Raw genomic sequence first — 21,072 nt, forward strand, 5'->3', positions numbered from 1 at the left:
TCTCTGGTGTGCCCCCGGGGCCCAGCGCACGCTCAGCCCTCTGCACCCTCCCGTCTTCCCCGTAGGGAGACAAAAAAGCAGGCGGGGTGGGGAGGATGGAGGAGCCCCCCAGGGGAGTGGGGCGGCCGACGGGGAATGGTGCCTCTCTGGGATGGAGGGGGCCCGGGACCCGCCGGGAGTGAAGCTCCCGGGGCGGGGGGTCGGGCACGGCTGGGCTCACGGATGGATGGATGGGTGGGGGAGGGCTGCCCGTTAGAGGGGGTGCCGCGGGGGGGGGAGGGGAGCACGGCTGGGGGCTGTCATGGTTGGGGGATGGGAGGCCGGGGGTGTGGGGGATGCCGCGGGGGGGGGGCAGCCGGGGGGGGGGTCAGAAGGGGCGGGGCCTGGGTGGGGGGAGGGGAGCTCGGGGTGTGTGTGTCGGGGGGCGGAGGGCGTCCGGGGGTGCGAGGGGCGGGCGGCGGGCGCCGGCCAGGGTAGCCCCTCCTGGGGGCGGTGCCGTGTCCCGGGCCCCCGCGGAAGCCCCGCCCGGCCGCGCTGTCACTCACCGCCCCGGGGAGACGCTCCAGCTCCAGGGAGGCGGTGGCGGTGGCGGCGCCTGGACCCGGCCGGGCGGCTCCCCCCGCGCGCAGGTAGAGGCTGTGGCGGCGCGGCCGGGCCGGGCTCCCCGGGGCGGCAGCGGGGCCCGGACCGCGCGAGGAGGCACCGAGAGGGTTAAGGGGGGGGGGGAGTGGGGTGGCAAGCCTGCTCCGCGCGATCCGCTCCGCACTTTGCGGGTGGCCGCGCGGGCACCGGCGGGGACTGGGGCGCCCCGTTCCAGCCCGCGCCCCCCGCCGCGCACGCCCCCCCCCCCCCCGCGCCGCGCCGTGCCCCGCTGGGGTGCGTCCGCTGCCCGCGCTCGGCTCCGCGCTGGCTGTGCGCGCGGCTCCGCTCCGCCACGCTGATCCGTTCCGGGTTTTCCGGCCGTCCGGCGGAGTCCGGGCTGTTGCGCCGATCCGAGGCTCGCCGCTCCGCTCCGCGTTTCCGAGGCCGCCGCCTGCAAGCGAGTCTCGCGAGCCCAGTCCGCGCCGCGGCCAATGGGAAAGCGTCCCTCGCTCTGCACTGCCAATGGGGCGCTGCCCCCGCCCCCCATCGGGCTGCAGCGCGCTGAGGGCTCCGAGCGGCGCCTCCATTTAAAGGGGCCGCGACCCGAATCCGGGCTCTGGGTAGAGCGGGCGGCGCAGTGCCGGGGAGCCAGGTACGAGCGGTGCCTGCCGCGGGCGCCTCCCTACGGCTGCGCGGGAGGCGCAGGTGGGGCGGCGGCGCGGCGTGGGGCGGCCTCGGGGCGCCCGCCCGTGGGGAGCCGGTGCTTGGCCCCGCGGGTGGGGGCGGGGCAGGCGCGTGCGGCGCGGGTCCCGGGGGGGCGGGGCGGGTGCCCCCCCCCCCAGGCTGGGGGGCGGGGCGCGCGCCTGGCGGGAGGGGGCGGGGCCTACCGCTCCGCGAGGGGGCGGGGCCGGCGCCGCTCCCCCCCCTCTTCCGTGGCGAACGCTTGGGGGCGCCCTGCGGCGGGGGGAGGGTACCGGGGACCCCACCCCGATGCGGCACCGGCCCCATGTCTACTGGGGGGGGGCAGGCCTCGCCACCCCCGCCCCCGTCCCCGGTTGGGACGGGGGACACCCCGGTGCGACCCTCGCCCTTGCTTTGGGGGAGCAGGCCTCGGGGCCCCCCCACGGTATGGTGCGGGAGGCCCCAGCCTGACGCCGCGCGGCCCCCGCCCCGGTGCTGGTTGGCACGGGGGGAATGGGGGGAGGCCCGGGGCCGGCTGTGCCCCCTGCGATATCGGTGCCTGGGCACAGGCTGGGCCCGGGGGTTTGTGGTTCATGAGACCTGCCCCAGCCCCCGGTGCACACCCCCCCCCCCAGCGGGGCCTGTCCCTGCTGTGGGGAGCTGCGCCACGGAGCGGCAGCAAACGGCCCCCAGCCTCCCCCTGGCACTCAGCTGCCCCGAAGCTTGCTGTGCACCCGGTGCTCAGCCCCAGCACCCTCCTCGGCTCACCTCTCCCTGCATCTTGGGCAGAGGCTTTGAGCGACGCAGCCTTTATGCTGTTGTCACTACACACGGCAACAAAGTCTGTGGAGCTCGCAAAAAACGCAGATGCTGGTCTGTGAACTGGCCGACCATTCTGTCCACCTTCCCCCTGTATGGGTGGGGTGGGTCTGGACCGGAGCAGGGCTTGGGTATCCCCGAGGCCTGGAGTGTGTTTGTGGATCCCTGGGCACCATGCGTTACTCTCAAGAATCAGGCCCTGCGAGAGATAGGTGCAGCCCCATGCGGCTGAAGCTGCCTTGTGCCACCCGAGGAGGCAAAGCCCTGATCCGCTGAAGCCTCACCAGGCCGGGCTGCGTGGTGAGCGGCATGGCTGTGGCCAGTGAGGTGCCCTGGGGAGCATCAGTACCTGTCGTGTGGTTTGCAGAGGTGGAGGCAGGACTGGCCCCAGGCAGGAGGGTGTGCACCAGTGAGGCTGGGAGCTGGCTGTGGCATGTGCCTGGCACGGGAAAACTGCTGACTTGAGGCTGAGCCCATGGCCTTACTTTGGGAGCAAAGCCCCTTGTGTTATTTCTTCTACGGATGTTTTATGGTCAGTGATGCTGGCATGTGTGACCCTGATGGACATAGGTGTGCTAACAGAAGCCTCTAGTGCAGAAGGGTTATGGTAAAAGCCATTCAAGGGAAGTACGGAATAGGCTACAGCTGTGACAATGCATTTGTTAGCTTAGTGAAGGCCATGCTAGCAGGATTTCACTGGAATTGTGTTTTAATCTCAGTAGAGTGTTTTAAATGTTAACTTCTTCCTCTGCTGGCAGCACAGGTCAGGAAAAGGCAGTGCTTGAGACCATCTTCACCAGTCCTGCTGGTCCTGGGCTCAGGTGGTGTTGTCTGGCCGCTTCCTGTAAGCCTGCTCTGCTGGCTCAGCCATCGACAGTGTAAAGAGAGAGCAGTCACTCACCAGGCTGGGTGAGACAGTGGTCTGTTCAACACAGTATTATCTAGGGCCAGTTTGTGCAGCTGCATGTGAGGCGAATGAAGCATCCCAACGCTGAGATGCCTTTTTGGGGATGTGGTGGCAGGCACCTTGCAGAGGGATCTGGGACTGTCAGCGAGCCTGAGGAAACAGCTCACCTTGCACTTCCAGTATTTTGGCTCTGTAAGGCCACTTAAGGAAAATTAGATGTTTTGCCCTCAAAGATACATCATCCCTGAGGCTCTGCCCTCTTGTCTTCTTTCTCTTCCCTGTGTAGTAAGGTTTATTCAAAGAACCACAGACAATGTTTATGTTGGAAGGGACCTCTGGAGGTCTTTAGTCCAACTGACTGTGTTGTTCACAGCTTTGTCCAGTTGAGTTTTGAGGACCGCCAGGGCCGGGGAGTCCATGGCTTGTTCCCAGGCTGCAGCACTCTCCTTTGGAGAGTCACCTGCCTGCAGCTTTCATCTCCAGCTGGCTGTGGCTGCTTGTGGGAGGTGTCCAGGACTTTGCGTTAGGTGGTCTGACACCCTTCTGCAGCATCTGGGCAACAGGTAAGAGGTCTGGGGGCCATCTTTTTTTCACCATTTCTAGGTCTACTGACGATTTCTGTCTTTTAATCAGTGTCTTAATATCATTAGGGCAGTTTCAACAGATGCTGCTCCAGCATGCCGTGCACCTCTGTGCTTTTTTGTTGTGCTTCAGACAGTACTCCCAAAGCTTTTTTACCCACCCACCCCCTTCCCCTGTGTATAACAGTATTTTGGCAGATGTTGCCATGTGGGGAGTGGTGAGCCTTGGAAGAAATGTTGCTTATTCATGCTATAGACACAAAGCTGTACAAGTGGCAGGAGAGTTTTCTCTCTGACTCGATCTCCCAAGTGGAGTTGGTTCTTGAAGCTCTGAATTGCTCTCCAGACACCAGGTATTGCTGCTAAGACCTCTGTCTTAACATGTGTAAACAAACCAAGCTGTGTTAGAGTGTACCTAGACTTGTTGCTCTTTCCTCTGTTGCAAAGCCTTGACACTTAGTGCTTGGGGGGATCTTGGTCTTACAAAAAGATGTGAGAGTGTCCAAGCAGTTTCAAACTGCTGCCAGGATGGCATTCCGGATAGATGAGCATGCTCCTGTTAGTTGTCTTAGAGTTTGCTACTAGTATAGAGGTGTTGGGTTAGCAGCAAATAATGCTGAGATCCGAGGAATGTTGTGAAGTACATTTGAAGTGTTGCAGGGAGTCTCCTGGTAAACCTAACTCCAGACAATTCTGAAAGAAGATTTCTGAAATTTGTCCTTCCTCTTGCACTTTTTTGAAGCTGAGGTGAAGTTTCTGGAATGCAAGCTCAAAATCTAGTTTGGTCGTTCCTGCCTTTGAGGAATTAACAGGAAACTCATGGTGCTGTTTTGCAGCACCATCTGCTCTGTGTTGGAGGGTTCAGGCTTTCTTGATTCTAGGTGACTGCCATACTAAGTTTGAGGCCTGCACCCTAAGCTGCTGCTCCTGCTGTAGAAAAATCTAGTGGTGGTCTTGGTACCTCTTGGCTTTGGGACTGTTAGAAAACCATTGCTGGAGTCTTGAAGCTGCTGGTGATATTCTGGGAAGGCCCTTCTTTTCCCCATCTACCAGTTCCTGTTGTGTAGACAGTTTCAGTCACACATGAAGACTGGCCTGAAGGGGATGCAGTGATAGCTACTGTTGTTTGTACTCTAACTGAGAGAACCAATAATATGTTTGGAGATGAGAAGAGATGACTGTTCAGTGAGCCCTGCCTGCAAAGCACAAGCTGAAGAACTTGACCAGCAACATCTGCAGTAGCTATAGCTTACTTGGAGAGAGTCCCTGAATGCTATTGTAAAATCTCCAAGTCACAGAGGGTTTACATATCCCTGGGTCAGTTGTTAAGTAATCATCTATAGTGTTAATCTGGAAATAGCTGTTTCTGGGTTTGTCCAACTTTGACTTCCAGCTTTTCGAGTCCTCATGTGCATTTGTCTGTATCTCTGAAGAGTCCTCTGCTGTAGATCTTCTTACCTTGTGGGTTTTTTTTGAGATGGGTCGTGTCTCCCCATTTCTTTTCAATGAACAAAACAGGTTTATCACTGGAAGGTGTTTTCCGGTTGAGTGTTAAAGCAGTGGGATTCTTGCATTACTGTGTCAGATATTTATTTTTTTTATTTGAAACATCTCAGCTCTTCCAGTATCTGTCATCAAGTGTAGACACTAGCCAAGAATGAGACAGTAATGGTCTAAGGTGGTACTGTGTGCAAGCAGCACTGTACTGAATGTCACCAATGGGCTTTGTGCTCTTTGAAGACTGAGTTTGGGCTGCAATATGGGAGCGCAGAGAGCTGCCTCTCCAAAAACACTAGTGAATAACGAAATCCTTTCTGCTCCTTTCTGGAGAATTTTGACTGGACTGAAACCTGGTCCTTAGCAGTGTGCTTAGTTTACTGGTGATTCTTCATAAATTCATTTGCTTTAAAATGAGTTAACCAATCTGTAATAAATGTTTGCAGTGCTTGTATCTGGAAAGCTATCAACTGCCCAGAAAAATTCAGATAAGTCACAGCAATGAAGTTGGCTTTTGCCATATTTGTCACTCAAGGTATAATCCTGTTAATGAAGATCTGTTGGCTGATAGGACATGATATTATTTTCTTAATGTTTTATTGATAGAACTGTATCAGCGACTGTTGTTTTTGTCGAGAAATACTAGGTTGGGTGTTACTGTTTATTCTAAAATTTGGCACAAAAAATAGGACTTCCTCCAGAGCTATGCTCAGGTCTTACAGAACTCGTAGGTAGGAATTGGCTGGAATGTTGATTTGAGTGTCTTGATTTTTGTAGTTATTAGTTAATGCTTTTTGTATTTCAAATGATCTCTAATAGTGAAAAAGATAAATCCTTCAGCCTTCAAAAGTCTTGAAAATCTGAATCCATATCCATGAACAAGTCTAGGACAGGTACCCAAGCAGCTGCTCTTCCTTTGCTAGAGGAAAGCAGTAACAGCATGGCCATGCTCTTTCATGGGCAATAGAGACTTCTGAGGTATTCGCTTCATCGTGAAGGAGTAACAACAGTATTTTTTCTTACTGTCTGATTTTAATTAAATGTTTGATGGTAGCACCTCATTTTTGTAGGTAGGCCACATATTCCCCTGCTAATAGTTATCTGAGGACACTGAGATGTGGAAGATCTGTGCAGTTACAGCACCACTGATGTCTTCAGTAAGGTAGATAAAGTCCCAGGTAGTCACTTGGTGTACTTGAGTGTCTTGGCAGAGATGTCTCACTCCGAACTTCCAGGTCTGAGAGGAGATCCATGTGCCCCCTCTTTGGCAGAAAAGCCAGGGCAGGTCAGGTAGTCATATGTGTTGGATTTGGCAGTCAATGTTGCATTCTATGCCAATCCTGCGCACTCGGGGAGGACCCTCAGCCATCCCGTCATTTCTTTGGAAACTCTTGCATGCTACCTCAGAAGCACTCTGCTTCAGACTGTTGTGCGGGGCACTTTGCTCCTTGAACTTGGTCTTCCCAGGAATATCTGTTACTGAATACTCCAGAGAGGATGGTGCCGAGTCCTAAGTAAGGAGTTTCCAAATGTCCAGTAGAGCAGTTGTATCCGCTGTAACATGCAGGATTTCAGCACGCTGCCTCCTCTTTGTTTGGCTGGGTCATCTTTCAGCATACTCTCCTCGCTGCCAGGTATGTGGCTGGAACGGAGGAAGATTTCAAGGAGCCCAGTGACCAGAGCCCAGTGACTGAGCTGTGCATTAGGTGGTCCTGGAATAAAAAAGATGGTGACTTGTGGTGGGTCATTTCAGCATCTGCCAGAAACAATAAGCTATTTTTCTTCTGTTGGAGAAAGTGACAAGAGACTTTACCAGAGTGTCCTTGTTTAACCCCAGCCTGCAACTAAGCACCACAGAGCTGCTCGTTCACTCCCCCCACCCAGTGGGATGGGGGAGAGAATCGAAAAAAAAGTAAAACTCGTGGGTTGAGATAAAGACAGTTTAATAGGACAGAAAGGAAGACAATAGTAATGATAATAATAATAATAAAATGACAATAATAAAATAATTGGAATATACAAAACAAGTGATGCACAATGCAATTGCTCACCACTCGCCGACCGATGCCCAGTTAGTTCCCGAGCAGTGATCCACTCCCGCCAGCCAACTGCCCCCAGTTTATATACTGGGCATGACATCATAAGCTATGGAATATTCCCTTGGCCAGTTTGGGTCAGCTGTCCTGGCTGTCTCTCCTCCCAACTTTTTGTGCCCCTCCTGCCTTCTTGCTGGCTGGGCATGAGAAGCTGAGAAGTCCTTGACTTAGTCTAAACACTACTTAGCAACAACTGAAAACATCAGTGTGTTATCAACATTCTTCTCATACTAAATCCAAAACATAACACCATACCAGCTACTAGAAAGAAAATTAACTCTATCCCAGCCAAAACCAGGACACAGAGTTAAAGTGCATGTTCAGTTGGCAGCTTAACTCACTGTGAAGCTCAACAGAAAGCCCAGATGAATCTGAACACCGTGGGGCAAATAGAAGTAGCGTTTCTTACCCTGCTGCAGCTGGGCAGCTCTAATTTCTTCAGGTTGAGTTTGACTTCAGAGCAACCCATGGAGCTGGAAGGCATCATTCTCTCCTGTTCTGAGGGTTGCCCTCTTCATCCTCATCAGCTGGCGTTTGAAAGCCACTGTAAAGACTTCATTGTCAGGGAGACAGAATTGCAGTGGTGGGCAGGGACATTCCTTGCTTTCCCACCCAGACTGTTTGTCAGCATCACCTCCTTGGGTCCAGCCTCAACTCTTAACTCCATCAGCTTTTCCAGATTCTTATAAATACATCAAAAGTAGGCACTCATCTGCTCTGTATCGCCTTCTCACAGAGCACAGCTGCAGCAGGTTTAAAATAAACAAAAGGAAAATATTTTTTAAAACTAAATGTTAGGCTGCAGAATGTATTGCCACTGGAATTTTTGGAGCCCCAAAGTGTAAACTGGTTCAAAGGGGGATTAGGCAGATTCATAGAGGATTTGCCCAGTACAGACTCTTAACAGTGACAGTCTCAGTGCAACTCAAGCCAAGCAGTTCTTCAGCAGCTGATTGCTACTTCATTGGAGGATGTGCTGAAGAGGAATGTCCTGTTAGTTATGTTTCTTATACTCTCTCCCCAGGTATCCATTCCTGGTGTGAATAGGGACAGGATATTCGAATACATGGTCCTTTCGTTTGGCTGACTGCAGCAGTCCTTAGCACATCCTAAGAAGAAGGTTTGGGTTATTCGCCAGAACGTGTGAGCTGTTCTGCCGGTGGGATTTGGACAGAGGTGATGAAAGTAGATGAGACCTTGAACACCTAGGGCAAGCACTATGCTTCCAACCAGAACGTGCAAGTGGATGGTCTTACTGCGGACTCTTGGGTCTGCAGAAAGGTCTGCATATCTGTCCCAACCACATAACAATAGTTTGGAGTTGACTTAATCTGTGAATACTTGTTCTCTTTAAGACCATTTTGTTGGTCAATGTTGTTGCCATTAAGTTTGTCAGAGTCTTGTCTTGCATCATAATGCTCTTGCACTCAAAGCTTGAGAGCAATGTTAAGGTATACACTATTAAAACCAGATGCTTTTGGTCTATTTGTAGGGCACATGACTAGAATGATAAGTTCATAGATTAATTGTTGCTTGCATTATCCTCTGGGAGGGAATGCCCAGATGGATTTCTTAGGCTCCAAAATTGTTCCTAGGGTCTATTTCTACCAAGCAAAGACTAGGCCAGCTGAAAGTGGCAAATACTGTAGGAATATCACCTCTGTGGTGGTTCATTGCAGACTCGTGCAAAGTGTCTGAAGGTGAATTTGAGGAGTATGTTAGTCCTGTTAAGGATACCTATAAATAAGCTTTCCTTATTCATGTGGGTGGCTTGACCTTTCTGCTGCTTATTGTTGTAAGGTCTGCTGTCTGTCTGGAAATCTGGGTGGGGAACATCTTTGAGAAGGAGGCATTGCTTGTATTCCGAGCAGCAGAAAAAATGTTTTTATCATCTTGGGAGGGTTCTCACCTGCTTCAAATCCTTAGGACCTTTCTTTCAGATGTGTTTATTTCTATTTCACTTTGTTCTTCTTTCTGTCAGCCACCCTAAAACACATATTAGATCCCATATTGCTCAGGAATTGGATCATTCTAGAAGCTTTGTCTCCTCTGTAAAGAAAGCAAACAGAATCACCAAAGTCTTTGGTGGTGAAACTTGCTGAGCATCTCTGAAGATTACATCTTCTGTAGTTTCTGTGATTGTGGGAACGGTGCTTATCTGCCACTGTGAAACAGAAATGTTGCTGTGTTTTTAGATAAAATGAGGAGGTGATGACTTTGAACTCTAGCTGTAGGGTGTGATTCCCTAAATTCCTGCTTAAATGAGTTTCAGAAGTTGGGTAGATTCTCTATCCAAATATGTCCTGTTTAGTTCTGAGTAAACCATTTGTGAGTGAGACTTGGTTATCCTTTCAGAGGGAAGGATATAAAGAAAGAATTAATCAGCCATCACCAGTGAAATTATTTCAGGCTTCCTCCTTCATTGATATAGATGAGTTATGCCCATAGTAAGCCCCAATAGACAGAAATACTGAATCTTCTGCTTCAGGGCTTAAAACAGTACCAAATTTAGAATTAAAATTACTCTAATTGGGGGGGGGAATAGGTTGGTGCCACATCTTTTGATTCTAGTGCCTTCCTTGTAGTGTCTACTTACAGCCTGTTTTGGGCATGTGATGCTACTTCCAGTCTTACTCTGCCTCACCACTTGTAGACTCCAGCTCCTTCTCCCTTTCCCTCTTCAGGTTCATCAACCATTATCTCTTTGTGGGGGTATAATTCATTTTTAGCCAATATTGATGTAAATGCTTACTTGCCTCATCTCAAAGTTTTGCCCTTTCTGTCTTATGATAATGTTGGCCATGAGGAGCTGGGCTGTAACTTTGTCCCTCTGATGTTAGCAGTTAGCATCACATCTGACTGTGCAAGTGCGCTGCCTGTGCCCTGCAAAGTCACATGGGTCTTTCTTCCTGACTCCGCATTGCATGCTCATGTCTACTTTGCTGCTTGTTCTTCCTCTTATGTCTGCTTTTAACATCATGGGCTTTACCACCTTTCTTCTTGCTGCTCTCCAGAATTCCTCCTAGTTCTAACTTAAGGTTTTCCAGTTGTTCTGTGTCTGAATATTAGCCCATGTAGTTTTGGGGCTATGCTGTAGCTGTAGTTATATTATAACATGGTCTATATCTGTCCTCTGACAAAATTCATGCTTCTTGTTATCCTGTATCTTGTTCAAGGCACAGGCTACAGAGCTGTAAAGGAGTTCTTTCTGCCTCTATGTTTAAGAGAAAAGATATTTTAAAAATAAAATCTGTGTTAGCTCCACGAGAACAGATCAGGAGAAAGGACAGACCAGATTATTTCCATCTCATGAGATAGAGAGGAAGGCAGGGAAGTGGGTATTACACACCACAGAACAGCTGTGTGAAGCCTCCTGAATTGGTACTTGAGTCATTTCTGATACACCACTGTGTCATTTAGCATAAGCAACTCTGCCGTGCTGTGGTGAGGTGTGTGGAGGCTTTAGAGTTCCCAAAGGTCTGCTACACCAAACTGCTGTTTCCCGCTGCTGCTGTTTGCCTTTAGAGTTTCGTAACCTCATGAGTAGATGTGATTGACCTGATAGTATCCTGGTTATGGCTAGCAGTATTACTGGGCCTTGTTTTACTCCAACAGTGATCAGAAGACTGGACAATTCATGTGTTGTGTTAGACTACTTCTCATTAACTTGCAAGTTTCCCTCTCATTTCCAGTTGCCATCTTCTAAATGGATTCCAGTGAATTTTCGGGATCTTTGGACCCCCTGTCCTTGCCTGACAAACCGCTTATTGGTGATCTCCCTGCTGACATGGAGTTTGGGGAAGATCTCCTCGGCTCCCAAACAGCTTCTACCCAGGAAGTTTCAGTTCTTCAGCCTCCTGACTGGGAAGAATCCAAGCAGATGACTGCAGATGGGGACTTGGACCTTCTAGTGAAAGCAGACAGCCTGTCTGAACTAAACAAATCAAACGACCTTGTTCTAGATAAACCTAGTGTCTTGGATATGCTGGAGAAACCTGATGTCTTAGATGACTTGGATAAAACTGCTGACTTGATGGAGCTAGATAAATCGCAGGGTCTGGATGGGCTGTATAAGCCACATCCTTCCCAGGATGTGGAGGATGGACCAGCGGACTCATCTGCCCTCTCTAGAGAAGCCCTTGTTCCAGAAACATGGAAAGAAGGGGAAGATGCACCAAAAAATGATTCTGGGGACCTAAAGGAGGATGGTGCTGCTGCTATTCCTGCACTGTCTGATGACAATGCCCCTGAATCACCCCAACAGCCCGTCCCTGACCCTGGGGACCTTAGTGGTGCCCCAGCCACAGAAGAAATCACAGCACAATCCTCAAGTCCACCAATGGCCCCCCAACAACTCAGTCTTAAACAGTCAAAGAAGACAAGGTTGAAGGCACTAAGGAAAAGCTCACCCATGCAGAGGGAAGGGCTGACAGGGGAAGCAGAGGTGGAACTGAGCCTGGACAACAGTACTGCAGCTTTGCCCCCTGAGCCCACGGAGGACAACCAGGCAGAGGAAGGGGATGATAGTGGGAACAACTCACTTAAAGAAAGTAGTGTACTGAAAGCACAGGAAGCCTCACCACCATCAGGTAGGTTGTTATCTCTGCAGAACTTGGCTTCCTTTTGCTCAGGAGGTCATCCTGCTGCACATTGCTGAAGGTGGAGTCTGTTTTGCACTCCAGCTTTTCCAGTTGTCCCCTGCTATGAAAATTGCCAATGCTAGTGATGGGCTAGATTTGGGGAAAGCATCTTGCTTACAGGGAATAACGCTCTGGAAGCTGCTCCCCTGGTACACACAAGCTCTTGCTCTGGCTTTCATAGCTTTAACTTTGATTTTCAATGCTTGTGTCAGCTAGGAGCTTCCCTGTTAAAGCTGTGGCTGCGCATCAGCTTAGCTCACACTCTTCATCACTGGAGTCTTTGCTGAAACTGAGGGTCACCAGGAGAAGGTGTTTCCAGTAGGCAAAGTCCCTTTGCCCAGGCTGGCCATCCTCAGGAGATGCTAAGTCTCAGTCAGAAGCAGTTGAAGTCAAGTGCCCAGCATGCCTCCCCCATGCAGGGAGGTCTCCCCCTTACTGGACTCCTCCCAAGCTGCATGTTTGGATCTCTAACTACAGGTGGTGGGTTTAGGAGCTTTCCTGTGTCTGATCACCACCAGAACTGTGCTTGTTAGCGAGGACTGTCTGAGGCTTCATGTGCAGACTGACCCAAAGGGTGGCTGCATTTGAAGAACACCTATCCTCTTCTGTTGGAGAAAAGCAAGATGTTAGATGCAAGCTTCTTCTGTGCTTCTGTTCCAGGAGAAGGCCTGTCTGGGAAGGGAAGCGAGCTGCCAGCTGAGAAGGTGAGGAAAATGCAGTCAAGTACGTATGCTACAGGAGCATAGAGGGTGGCTGGCTGTTGTCAGACTCCATGAGGGATACTGGCTGTCTTGTCACCCCTCTGGGAAGGAGTTTGCCTGTCTGCTGTGACGGAATGATCCCTGTGCACTGCCACTGTGCTGTAATATGGCTTCAGTGTGTCCCAGCTACCCCCAGCTGGAATGTCGTTCTCATAAGCCTACTTCCCCCTCTCTCCTATCTTGCCAACTCTGGTCAGGTATCCATGGAGTTTTACCCATTTTCAGCCTAGATATTGGGAAGGCAAATCCCAGAAGTTGGAATTCCACCATGATCTGGCATATTTATCCATGGTTGTCCTAGCAGTTGGGTAGCCTAAGTATTTTCTGAATGTCTTCTAGGAGCAGAAAAGAAGTGAACGAGCCAGAAGATCAGAAACTGCCAGGCCTGAAACTGTGAACTCCTCTGAGAGCAGTGAGTAACTAGGACCAGCCAATGCCTGTTTTCAGCCAGAGAGCAGGGCTCAGGCCCATTATGGGCAGGTGGCTCATGGTGTGATTACAGTGGGAACTCTGGAGCTTCTGTGCAGACTTTCCTCTTACGCACGACAGGTCCCTTCATCCTGTGAGTCTTCATCCTGGGGTACTTGCCTTGCTTTTTCAGGGCACTTAGATTGAAGGGAGGGTTGTAGTAATTTTACAGTGGTGTGTGGACACCAAGCACCAAGTAATAGAATGAGACTCTGGGGCTGTTCCCAGGAAATCCATGTTCTCAGCCAGGAACTTTCTTCCTTTGTCTCTATGGCAGCAGGCTGTCTGAAGGAAGGTTGCGTTTTGGGGATTTTCCTGCAGAAGTACGTGAAGTCTCTGTTCTTTGAGTGTCACTCTGACATTCCCTAGTACTTGTGTGTTGCTCCTTCATTGCCTGCCTGTGCAGTCTGTGCTGGAGGCTGGTGATCCAGCTTGTTCCCTTTAAGGTCTACCAGTTCTTGGAGGGTTTTCTGCTGTAAATGTTCACACTTTGGGCTTCTGCTCAACCTTGGCAAATCATGACTTCATAGAGAGGAATTGTACTTAAGCACAGTTTGCTTAAAGACCTCCTGACTCATCTCCAGTTACAACAGAATATCCTTTAAGGGTCCCTTTATCATTCCACCCAGACAGGTACAAAGCATGTAGAGGGACTCCAGAAAGGTGACATCAGAAAGCCCCAGCATGTGTCTCATGGCAGAGGTTTCTGTCTCAGTTCCTAATGAGGGATTTCTGTGCATCTTTCTCTGCTGCTTTGCAGTTCCGGTCTCTGACGAAGACTCTGATGCAATGGTGGATGATCCCAACGATGAGGATTTTGTTCCTTTTCGTACCCGACGCTCCACTCGCATGTCTTTACGCACTCAGATGGCTCAGCGAGCTGCCCGCTCTACTGTTACCAAGATGACTTGTGCCAACTGCCGGACTCCACTGCAGAAGGGCCAAACTGCCTACCAGCGTAAAGGGCTCCCTCAGCTATTCTGCTCCAGCTCCTGTCTCACCACCTTCTCAAAAAAACCACCTGGCAAGAAGATATGCACCTTTTGTAAAAAGTGTGTGTTCATTCCCCTTTCCTCAATGCTCCCATGCTTGTGACCCCATTCACCTGCATCACAGCCCTACCTGCCAGTCCCCATCCCTGTGACCCTCATGCTTCCCATTCACCCATACCACTCCTGCCCTCTGCCAACTGCTGCCCCAGGTGTTCCTTCACACACCGCATATCCCATGCTCCCTACAGCCCCTTCACATTATTGCCTTTCCCTGCCTGTCCCCAGGCTCAATGCCCCATATCCCAGCCTCCTCTCAAAACAACCTCCCGCATGCTCCATCTTCAGGCACCACCCATCTGGGCCAGGACAGAAGCTGCTGTGAGACAGTTCTTGCCACCCTTTTGGGACACCAGAAAGTCCTGTGCCATACTTGTCCCTTCATGGCAGGACTGGTGTGTCCCTGCACTAACACATCCCTTCCTGATCCTCAGGGAGATCTGGAACACCAAGGACTCTGTGGTTGCCCAGATTGGTTCAGGTGGCTCTTTCCATGAGTTCTGCACCTCTGTCTGCCTCTCCCTCTACGAGGCCCAGCAGCACAGACCGGCACCTCAGTCTGCAGATGCCTCAGACACCAGCCGCTGCAGTGTCTGCCACAAACCTGGTGAGGTAAACAAACCCCTTGTCCTTCCCATATCCTGGATGAGGTGCTTGTGACCTGCAGCACTTGGGCCTGCCTGGGACCATCGCAGTGCATTTGCCAGGTTCTCCCGTGGTGTGAGGCCTCAGCCCTTGAGCTGGCTTGGGCTCACTCCCAGGTCCATACTTGTTACTGTGAACCAGCCCTTACTCCAGCAGAAGAAATAAGGCTTCTGCTTTCTCCCCGCCCTGAAGGTCATTGCTCTCCCAATTGCTCAGCTGACTTTTGGCAAGGGAGACCAGCCTGAGTCCACACCAGCTTCCAGTATGGCACTTGCCTGAGTTTTAGTGTAACAGCCTATTATCCCAAGGGCCATGGTAGTAGTGTCGGAAGGAGGCACATGGTGGTTTGGGGGAGTGACAGCAATGATGTCTCTGCAGATCCAGCATGAGGTCAGCAATGGGAATGTGGTTCACCGCATCTGCAGCGATGCCTGCTTCACCAAGTTCCGGGCCACCAAGGGGCTGAAAACCAACTGCTGTGACAACTGTGGACTTTACATCTACAACAAGGGCTTGCCCCTGGAGTACCTCTTCCATGAAGGCCAGCAAAAACGCTTCTGCAACTCTGCCTGTCTCAACAGTTACAAGAAGGTGTGTGGAGCCAGCTGCCTGGGGCGGGGGGTCTCCGTGGGCACACAGCTCCTTTGCTCTGTATGGCAGGGCACTTTATGCAATAGCAGGTGACTTGAATCTCCTTGGCCTTTTACTGCTGACAAAACATTTTAGAGATTGCTGTGGAGAAACTTTGAAGCAGGCAAACAGAATTTATTTATTCTGCATGGGGCCCATCTTGGATCCGAGCACAGGTCAGGCACTCAGTAAGCTGGACTGTGCAGTGACACTGGTACATTCAGTGAGCGTGGGCTGGCTTCTTTTGGATGTCTCCCCAAAGCTTGGCTGGATATATTCCTCTGTGGCCTGAGCAGACTTCACTTAACTGTCTTGATGGGATTGCCAAGCTCTGTATTCCAGCCAGGGTACCCTTGAAACGAGGAGGTGAGGTGCCGAAGGCAGCCTTTTTTGCTGCCACCACCTGAACCTGCAGACTATGAGCCTGGCGCTGGCATCAGGTGTTCCCTGCAGGAGAGCTGCCCTGTGGTGAATACAGTAGTGCAGTGGGATATGAGGGTCGGACCTTGCCGGCTGTGATGGTCTCCCTGGCAGCTCTGTTCTGCTCTGTGTTTGCAGAAGAACACTCGGGTCTACCCGTGCATGTGGTGCAAGACGCTGTGCAAGAACTTTGACATGCTGCCCAACGTGGATCGCAGTGGCAAGATGGGCCTGTTCTGCTCCATTTGCTGCACTACCTCCCACAAAGTGAAGCAGTCAGGCTTGGTTGGTAAGAGCACCTACGTACAGGGAATCAGTCACCTCTCCACTCTAACTCCTTCTTTGGTACTATTTATTGCTTGTGGATGAGACTGGAAAGAAGGCATGTTGCTTGCCTGGGGAGGAGTCCAGTGACACAAGTGGAAGGAGATTTGGAGAGGGAGGAACACTTGCAGCATGTAGATGTCTTAATACTGAGGGGTAGTGTACATTGCTGTTCTTAAGAATGCAGGAAGTAGTTGTAGTGCTGTTCTGTGCTGGCATTGCCCTTTCCATTACATGGGGCACCAGGGTGTGTCCAGCAATGGGTATGGTCTGTGGTGCAAGTACTGCAGCCTGTTTTGTCCAAATTCCTGTAGAGCCAGGGTCACTTCCTTGAACCACTCTGCTCTCCATCTGTGTTTAACATTTCTGTCCTAGCAGAATCTGGTGCTCTTAGTTTCCTTATGTTCTTGTCCCTTGCTTTTTGATAATAGCTTGACAGACTGAGGATGAGTGAGTAGCTTGCATGCCATCCTCAGAAACCAGTCCCACGTCCTGTGCTGCTGCCCTCACCGATTCCTATCTATCTGTTTCATCAGGTCCCCCTAGACCCTGCAGCTTCTGCAGAAAGAGTTTGTCTGAACCCTGCTATTACAACAAGACAGACCGGGTTGTCTACCAGTTCTGCAGCCCGAGCTGCTGGACCAAATTCCAGGTACTGAAATATCCTTCGTGCTGGGCTGGGCCGTAGAGCTCATGCCTGCTTTCACACTTAGCAGGGGCTCCACCTTCCTCAGGCTCCTGAGGGAGGGTCCATAAGAAAGTCTCTGCTGGAGCACAAGAGTTGCACTAACTAATTGCCAATAACTCAGTCTTGGCCCTATCTCCCCCTTCCTCTGTTGGGATAAGGTGGGCTGTAATTCACTCCTGTCTATCAGGTTATGCCCAGTGGGAGTGCAGTGCAGAGCTGTGCTGCATGAGTGGTTTGGGATATAGTGGCTTTATGGGGGCACGAGCAAAAGCACAAGTAAACTAGCAAAGCACAGCGGGCACCTGCTAGTGGGGTGGAGAGGGGCAGAGCTGCCCTCTGAGCCAGGCGTCACTGTGGAACCTAAGTCCTCTAGCATGTGTTGTCTAAAAATTTACAACCAGCAGGCCTGGATACCTCATGTTTAATAATCTTGAAAGGCTTGACTGGTGGTTTTTAATCTTCCAATGTTAAGTTTCAGCATGTGTGAAATGTTTATGGTATTCAAAGGCAACTGGAAGAATATTAGTTTTGTACAGTGGTCAAAGAACAAAGCAACAGCCAGGAAGACCTGGGAAGCTTAGGCCAGGACATGCCTTGGGCAACTGAGAAAACTTAGAGAATCTAGAGATGGAGAGTTAGTTACTGCCAGTTGCAGTATTTCATTTTGGGGTTTGTTTGTTTTCTTGTGGTTTTCCTGTTGGGGGTTTTTTGGGTGAGGTTTTGGGGGGCTTTTTTTTTTTTTTTTTTTTAATAAAACCTTGATGTAATCCTTCACTGAGATCACAAATGGTGTTGGTAGGGTAGCTGTAGAGTTTTTACAGTTGTAGACTTCATAAGACTTGAATCATAGAATCATAGAATAGTTTGGGTTGGAAGGGACCTTTAAAGGTCATCTAGTCCAACCCCCCTGCAATGACCACGGACATCTTCAACTAGATCACGTTGCTCAGAGCCCCATCCAGCCTGACCTTGAATGTTTCCAGGGATGGGGCATCTACAACCTCCCTGGGCAGCCTGTTCCAGTGTTTCACCACCCTCATCATAAAAAATTTCTTCCTTACATCTAGTCTGAATCTACCCTCTTTTAGTTTAAAACCATTACCCCTTGTGCTATCGCAACAGGCCCTACTAAAAAGTTTGTCCCCATCTTTCTTATAAGCACCCTTTAAGTATTGAAAGGTGACAATAAGGTCTCCCTGGAGCCTTCTTTTCTCTAGGCTGAGCAACCCCAACTCTCTCAACCTTTCCTCATAGGAGAGGTCCTCCATCCCTCTGATCATTTTTGTGGCCCTCCTCTGGACCTGCTCCAACAGGTCCATGTCTTTCCTGTGCTGAGAACTCCAGAGCTGGATGCAGTACTGCAGATGGGGTCTCAACAGAGCAGAGTAGAGGTGGGGAATCACCTCCCTCGACCTGCTGGCCACGCTTCTTTTTGGGCAGCCCAGGATACAGTTGGCTTTCTGGGCTGCGAGTGCAGATTGTTGGCTCATGTCTAGCTTTTCATCCACCAGTACCCCCAAGTCCTTCTCCACAGGGCTGCTCTCAATCCCTTCATCCCTCAGCCAGTGTTGATACTGGGGGTTGCCCCAACCCAGGTGCAGGACCTTGCACTTGGCCTTGTTGAACCTCATGACGTTCACATGGGCCCACTTCTCGAGCTTGTCCAGGTCCCTCTGGATGGCATCTTGTCCCTCAGGCATGTCAGCCACACCACTCAGCTTGGTGTCATCTGCAAACTTGCTGAGGGTGCACTCAATCCCACTGTCTATGTCATTGATGAAGATACTAAACAGTTCTGGTCCCAATACAGACCCCTGAGGGACACCACTTGTCACTGATCTCCATCTGGACATTGAGACATTGACGAGTACCTTCTGGATGCGACCATCCAACCAATTCCTCATCCACAGAACAGTCCATCCATCAAATCCATATCTCTCCAATTTAGAGAGAAGGATTTTGTGGGGGACTGTGTGAAAGGCCTTACAGAAGTCCAGATAGATGACATCTGTAGCTCTTCCTTTGTCCACTGATGTAGCCACTCCATCATAGAAGGCCACTAGGTTGGTCAGGCAAGACTTACCCTTGGTGAAGCCATGCTGGCTGGCTTGGATCACTCCCTGTCCTCCATGTGCCTTAACATAGCTTCCAGGAGGATCTGTTCCATGATCTTCCCAGACACAGAGGTGATGCTGATAAATCGGTAGTTCCCAGGGTCCTCCTTTCTACCCTTTTTAAAAATGGCTGCGATGTTTCCCTTTTTCCAGTCACCAGTGACTTCACCTAATTCACCTAACTTGAATTATTGCCATGTAAAATCAGCACTGTAACATATGAGTAAACCCATGCATAACCTGGATTAGGAACTGTCTTGCTGGCAGATCTCAGAACACACTTGTCAAAGAAAAACCACTCAAGAGAGTGTTTCAAGATGGCTGCTTGGAGATCAGTATTAAGCCCAAGGAGTTCAACATCTTCATCAGTCATCTGGCAATAAAGTCAAAGTAAGCATGATAAAATTTTGCAGATTAAACAAAAATTGGTGAAGTGTTAACTCATGCTGAGGTCAGGGCAGTCATAGAAAGCAAAGCAACTGGATTGCTTGACAAGACTGGTTCCTCCTAACATGTGCTTAAACACAGCTCAGTGCAAGATCCTGTATCAGCCTTACTCAAGTAGTATGGGGATGTAAGTCCTGGGAAAGTAAGGATTTTGAAAAGGCCCTGGAATTACAGCAGATAAACTGTTCAGTATGAGCGTCTAAGTTTACAGCCACAGAGGGAAGGATTAATTAAGTTATTGCAAGTACAAGCAGAGGAACAGGGAGTTAAAGTTTGGGGGCTATGGAGCAAAAGAGCTACCTAGAATGTTGCACAGGTAGGAAGGATGTTCATCCGATGACCACTTTATTTTCAATGTTGAAGAAAAATTGGAAGTATGCTGAAAAAAGACAGAAAAATTACATATGGGCTTGAAAAATGCATGTACTGAAGCACTCGCAGAGCACCTTATCTGAGATTATCAGAAAGAAAACCAGGAAGATGACTATTAATAAATATACCCTTGTGGACAAGACATCAAGTGCTAAATGGCTGTTTAATCTAGCAGAGGACGGTGCGATGAGAATGGCTGCTTGAACTTTGAAGTTGCGTTACCTTGAAAATAGAAACCAGGCACCTATGCTTCAAGATTTTTTAGAGAAATTCTCAGAAGAGGTAGCGGAGCCCCCATCTCTTAATGTTTTCAAATCCAGAGGGTTGGCAACTTGAAAGCTTGCCTTTCTGAGAAGAGCTGGACCCAGTACACTGGAAGCAAAGTGAAATTACTCAAGAATCTGCTCTCCAGGAGCTTGAGACACGATCTGATGGCCTGACTGTGGGTCACTGACAGTGGCAGCAAGTGCAGGTCTGAGGAGAGGCAGACGGACTGCTGTGAATGGTGGAGGAAGCAGGACGTGTTGGCAGTGCAAAGGGGGTGCTCGCTGCCCGCTGTGTGCCTCTCCCTCCATGAGCTGTCTTTGTCTCCTGCAGCGCACCAGCCCGGAAGGTGGGATCCACCTCAACTGCCATTACTGCCACAATCTTTTCAGCGGGAAGCCAGAGATCCTAGACTGGCAGGTGAGGACTTTCCCCAGGGGGATGTTGAGGTAGAAGCCAGCCCTGGTGAGGACTGCAGGGCTCCTTCCTCTCCCTGCTCAAAGCAGAGCTCCTTCTGCACCAGTGCTCTGAATGCCTTAGCTGCAGAGACATGCCTGGAGACCATGCGCTGAGTGCTGCTCTCCTGATGTTCTGCAGGATGTCAAAAGGGCAGGAGGAGACTGTTTCTGCCAAACCCCATGCCAGGAGAGCTGGGAACTTGGCTCAGCCCCGTAGTCTTGCTCTTGCTTCCTTGAGAAGTGTGGGGACCTCCTGCCAGCCTGGCTGAACCGGTGGTGGTCTCTTTGGCAGGACAAGGTGTATCAGTTCTGCTGCAAGGACTGCTGTGAGGACTTCAAGCGACTGCGTGGGGTGGTGTCTCAGTGTGAGCACTGCAAACAGGAGAAGCTGCTGCATGAGAAGATCCGCTTCTCTGGAGTGGAGAAGAACTTCTGCAGCGAAGGTACTTAGGGAAGGCACGGGAGAGGCAGAGCCCCCATGCCAGCCCATGCTGGGGGAGGAGAAGAGAGCATGGAGAGGAACAGAGGGGAGACTGTCTTAGCCAGGCCCTGGGGCAAGAGCCTTGCCATGCAGTGAAGGGAGGACTGTCGTGGGGATGGCTTGCTGTCCGGCCAGGCCCTAGGGCAAG

At 50.7% G+C, this 21,072-nt stretch overlaps 1 protein-coding gene across 5 annotated transcripts in view; it reads left to right on the forward strand.

The window, feature by feature from the left end:
- Window positions 1–443: 443 nt before the first annotated feature.
- Window positions 444–21,072, forward strand: part of ZMYM3 (zinc finger MYM-type containing 3) — a 33,437-nt gene continuing 12,808 nt past the window's right edge. For 2 of the 5 annotated variants that reach the window (XM_052813419.1, XM_052813424.1), the window contains exons 1-11: window positions 444–629; window positions 10,856–11,752; window positions 12,464–12,507; window positions 12,904–12,976; window positions 13,793–14,084; window positions 14,516–14,693; window positions 15,105–15,317; window positions 15,915–16,065; window positions 16,637–16,752; window positions 20,319–20,405; window positions 20,736–20,886. In XM_052813419.1, the coding sequence (XP_052669379.1) occupies window positions 10,870–11,752; window positions 12,464–12,507; window positions 12,904–12,976; window positions 13,793–14,084; window positions 14,516–14,693; window positions 15,105–15,317; window positions 15,915–16,065; window positions 16,637–16,752; window positions 20,319–20,405; window positions 20,736–20,886 (2,188 nt within the window). In that variant the 5' untranslated portion in view covers window positions 444–629; window positions 10,856–10,869. Of the gene's footprint in view, window positions 630–1,086; window positions 1,288–8,421; window positions 8,445–10,855; window positions 11,753–12,463; window positions 12,508–12,903; window positions 12,977–13,792; window positions 14,085–14,515; window positions 14,694–15,104; window positions 15,318–15,914; window positions 16,066–16,636; window positions 16,753–20,318; window positions 20,406–20,735; window positions 20,887–21,072 lie in introns of those variants that run through there. The other 3 variants (XM_052813422.1, XM_052813421.1, XM_052813423.1) reach the window with 3 other exon arrangements.

Source organism: Harpia harpyja, chromosome 18 (genome assembly GCF_026419915.1).
Source record: "Harpia harpyja isolate bHarHar1 chromosome 18, bHarHar1 primary haplotype, whole genome shotgun sequence".
Taxonomy (NCBI): Eukaryota; Metazoa; Chordata; class Aves; order Accipitriformes; family Accipitridae; genus Harpia; species Harpia harpyja.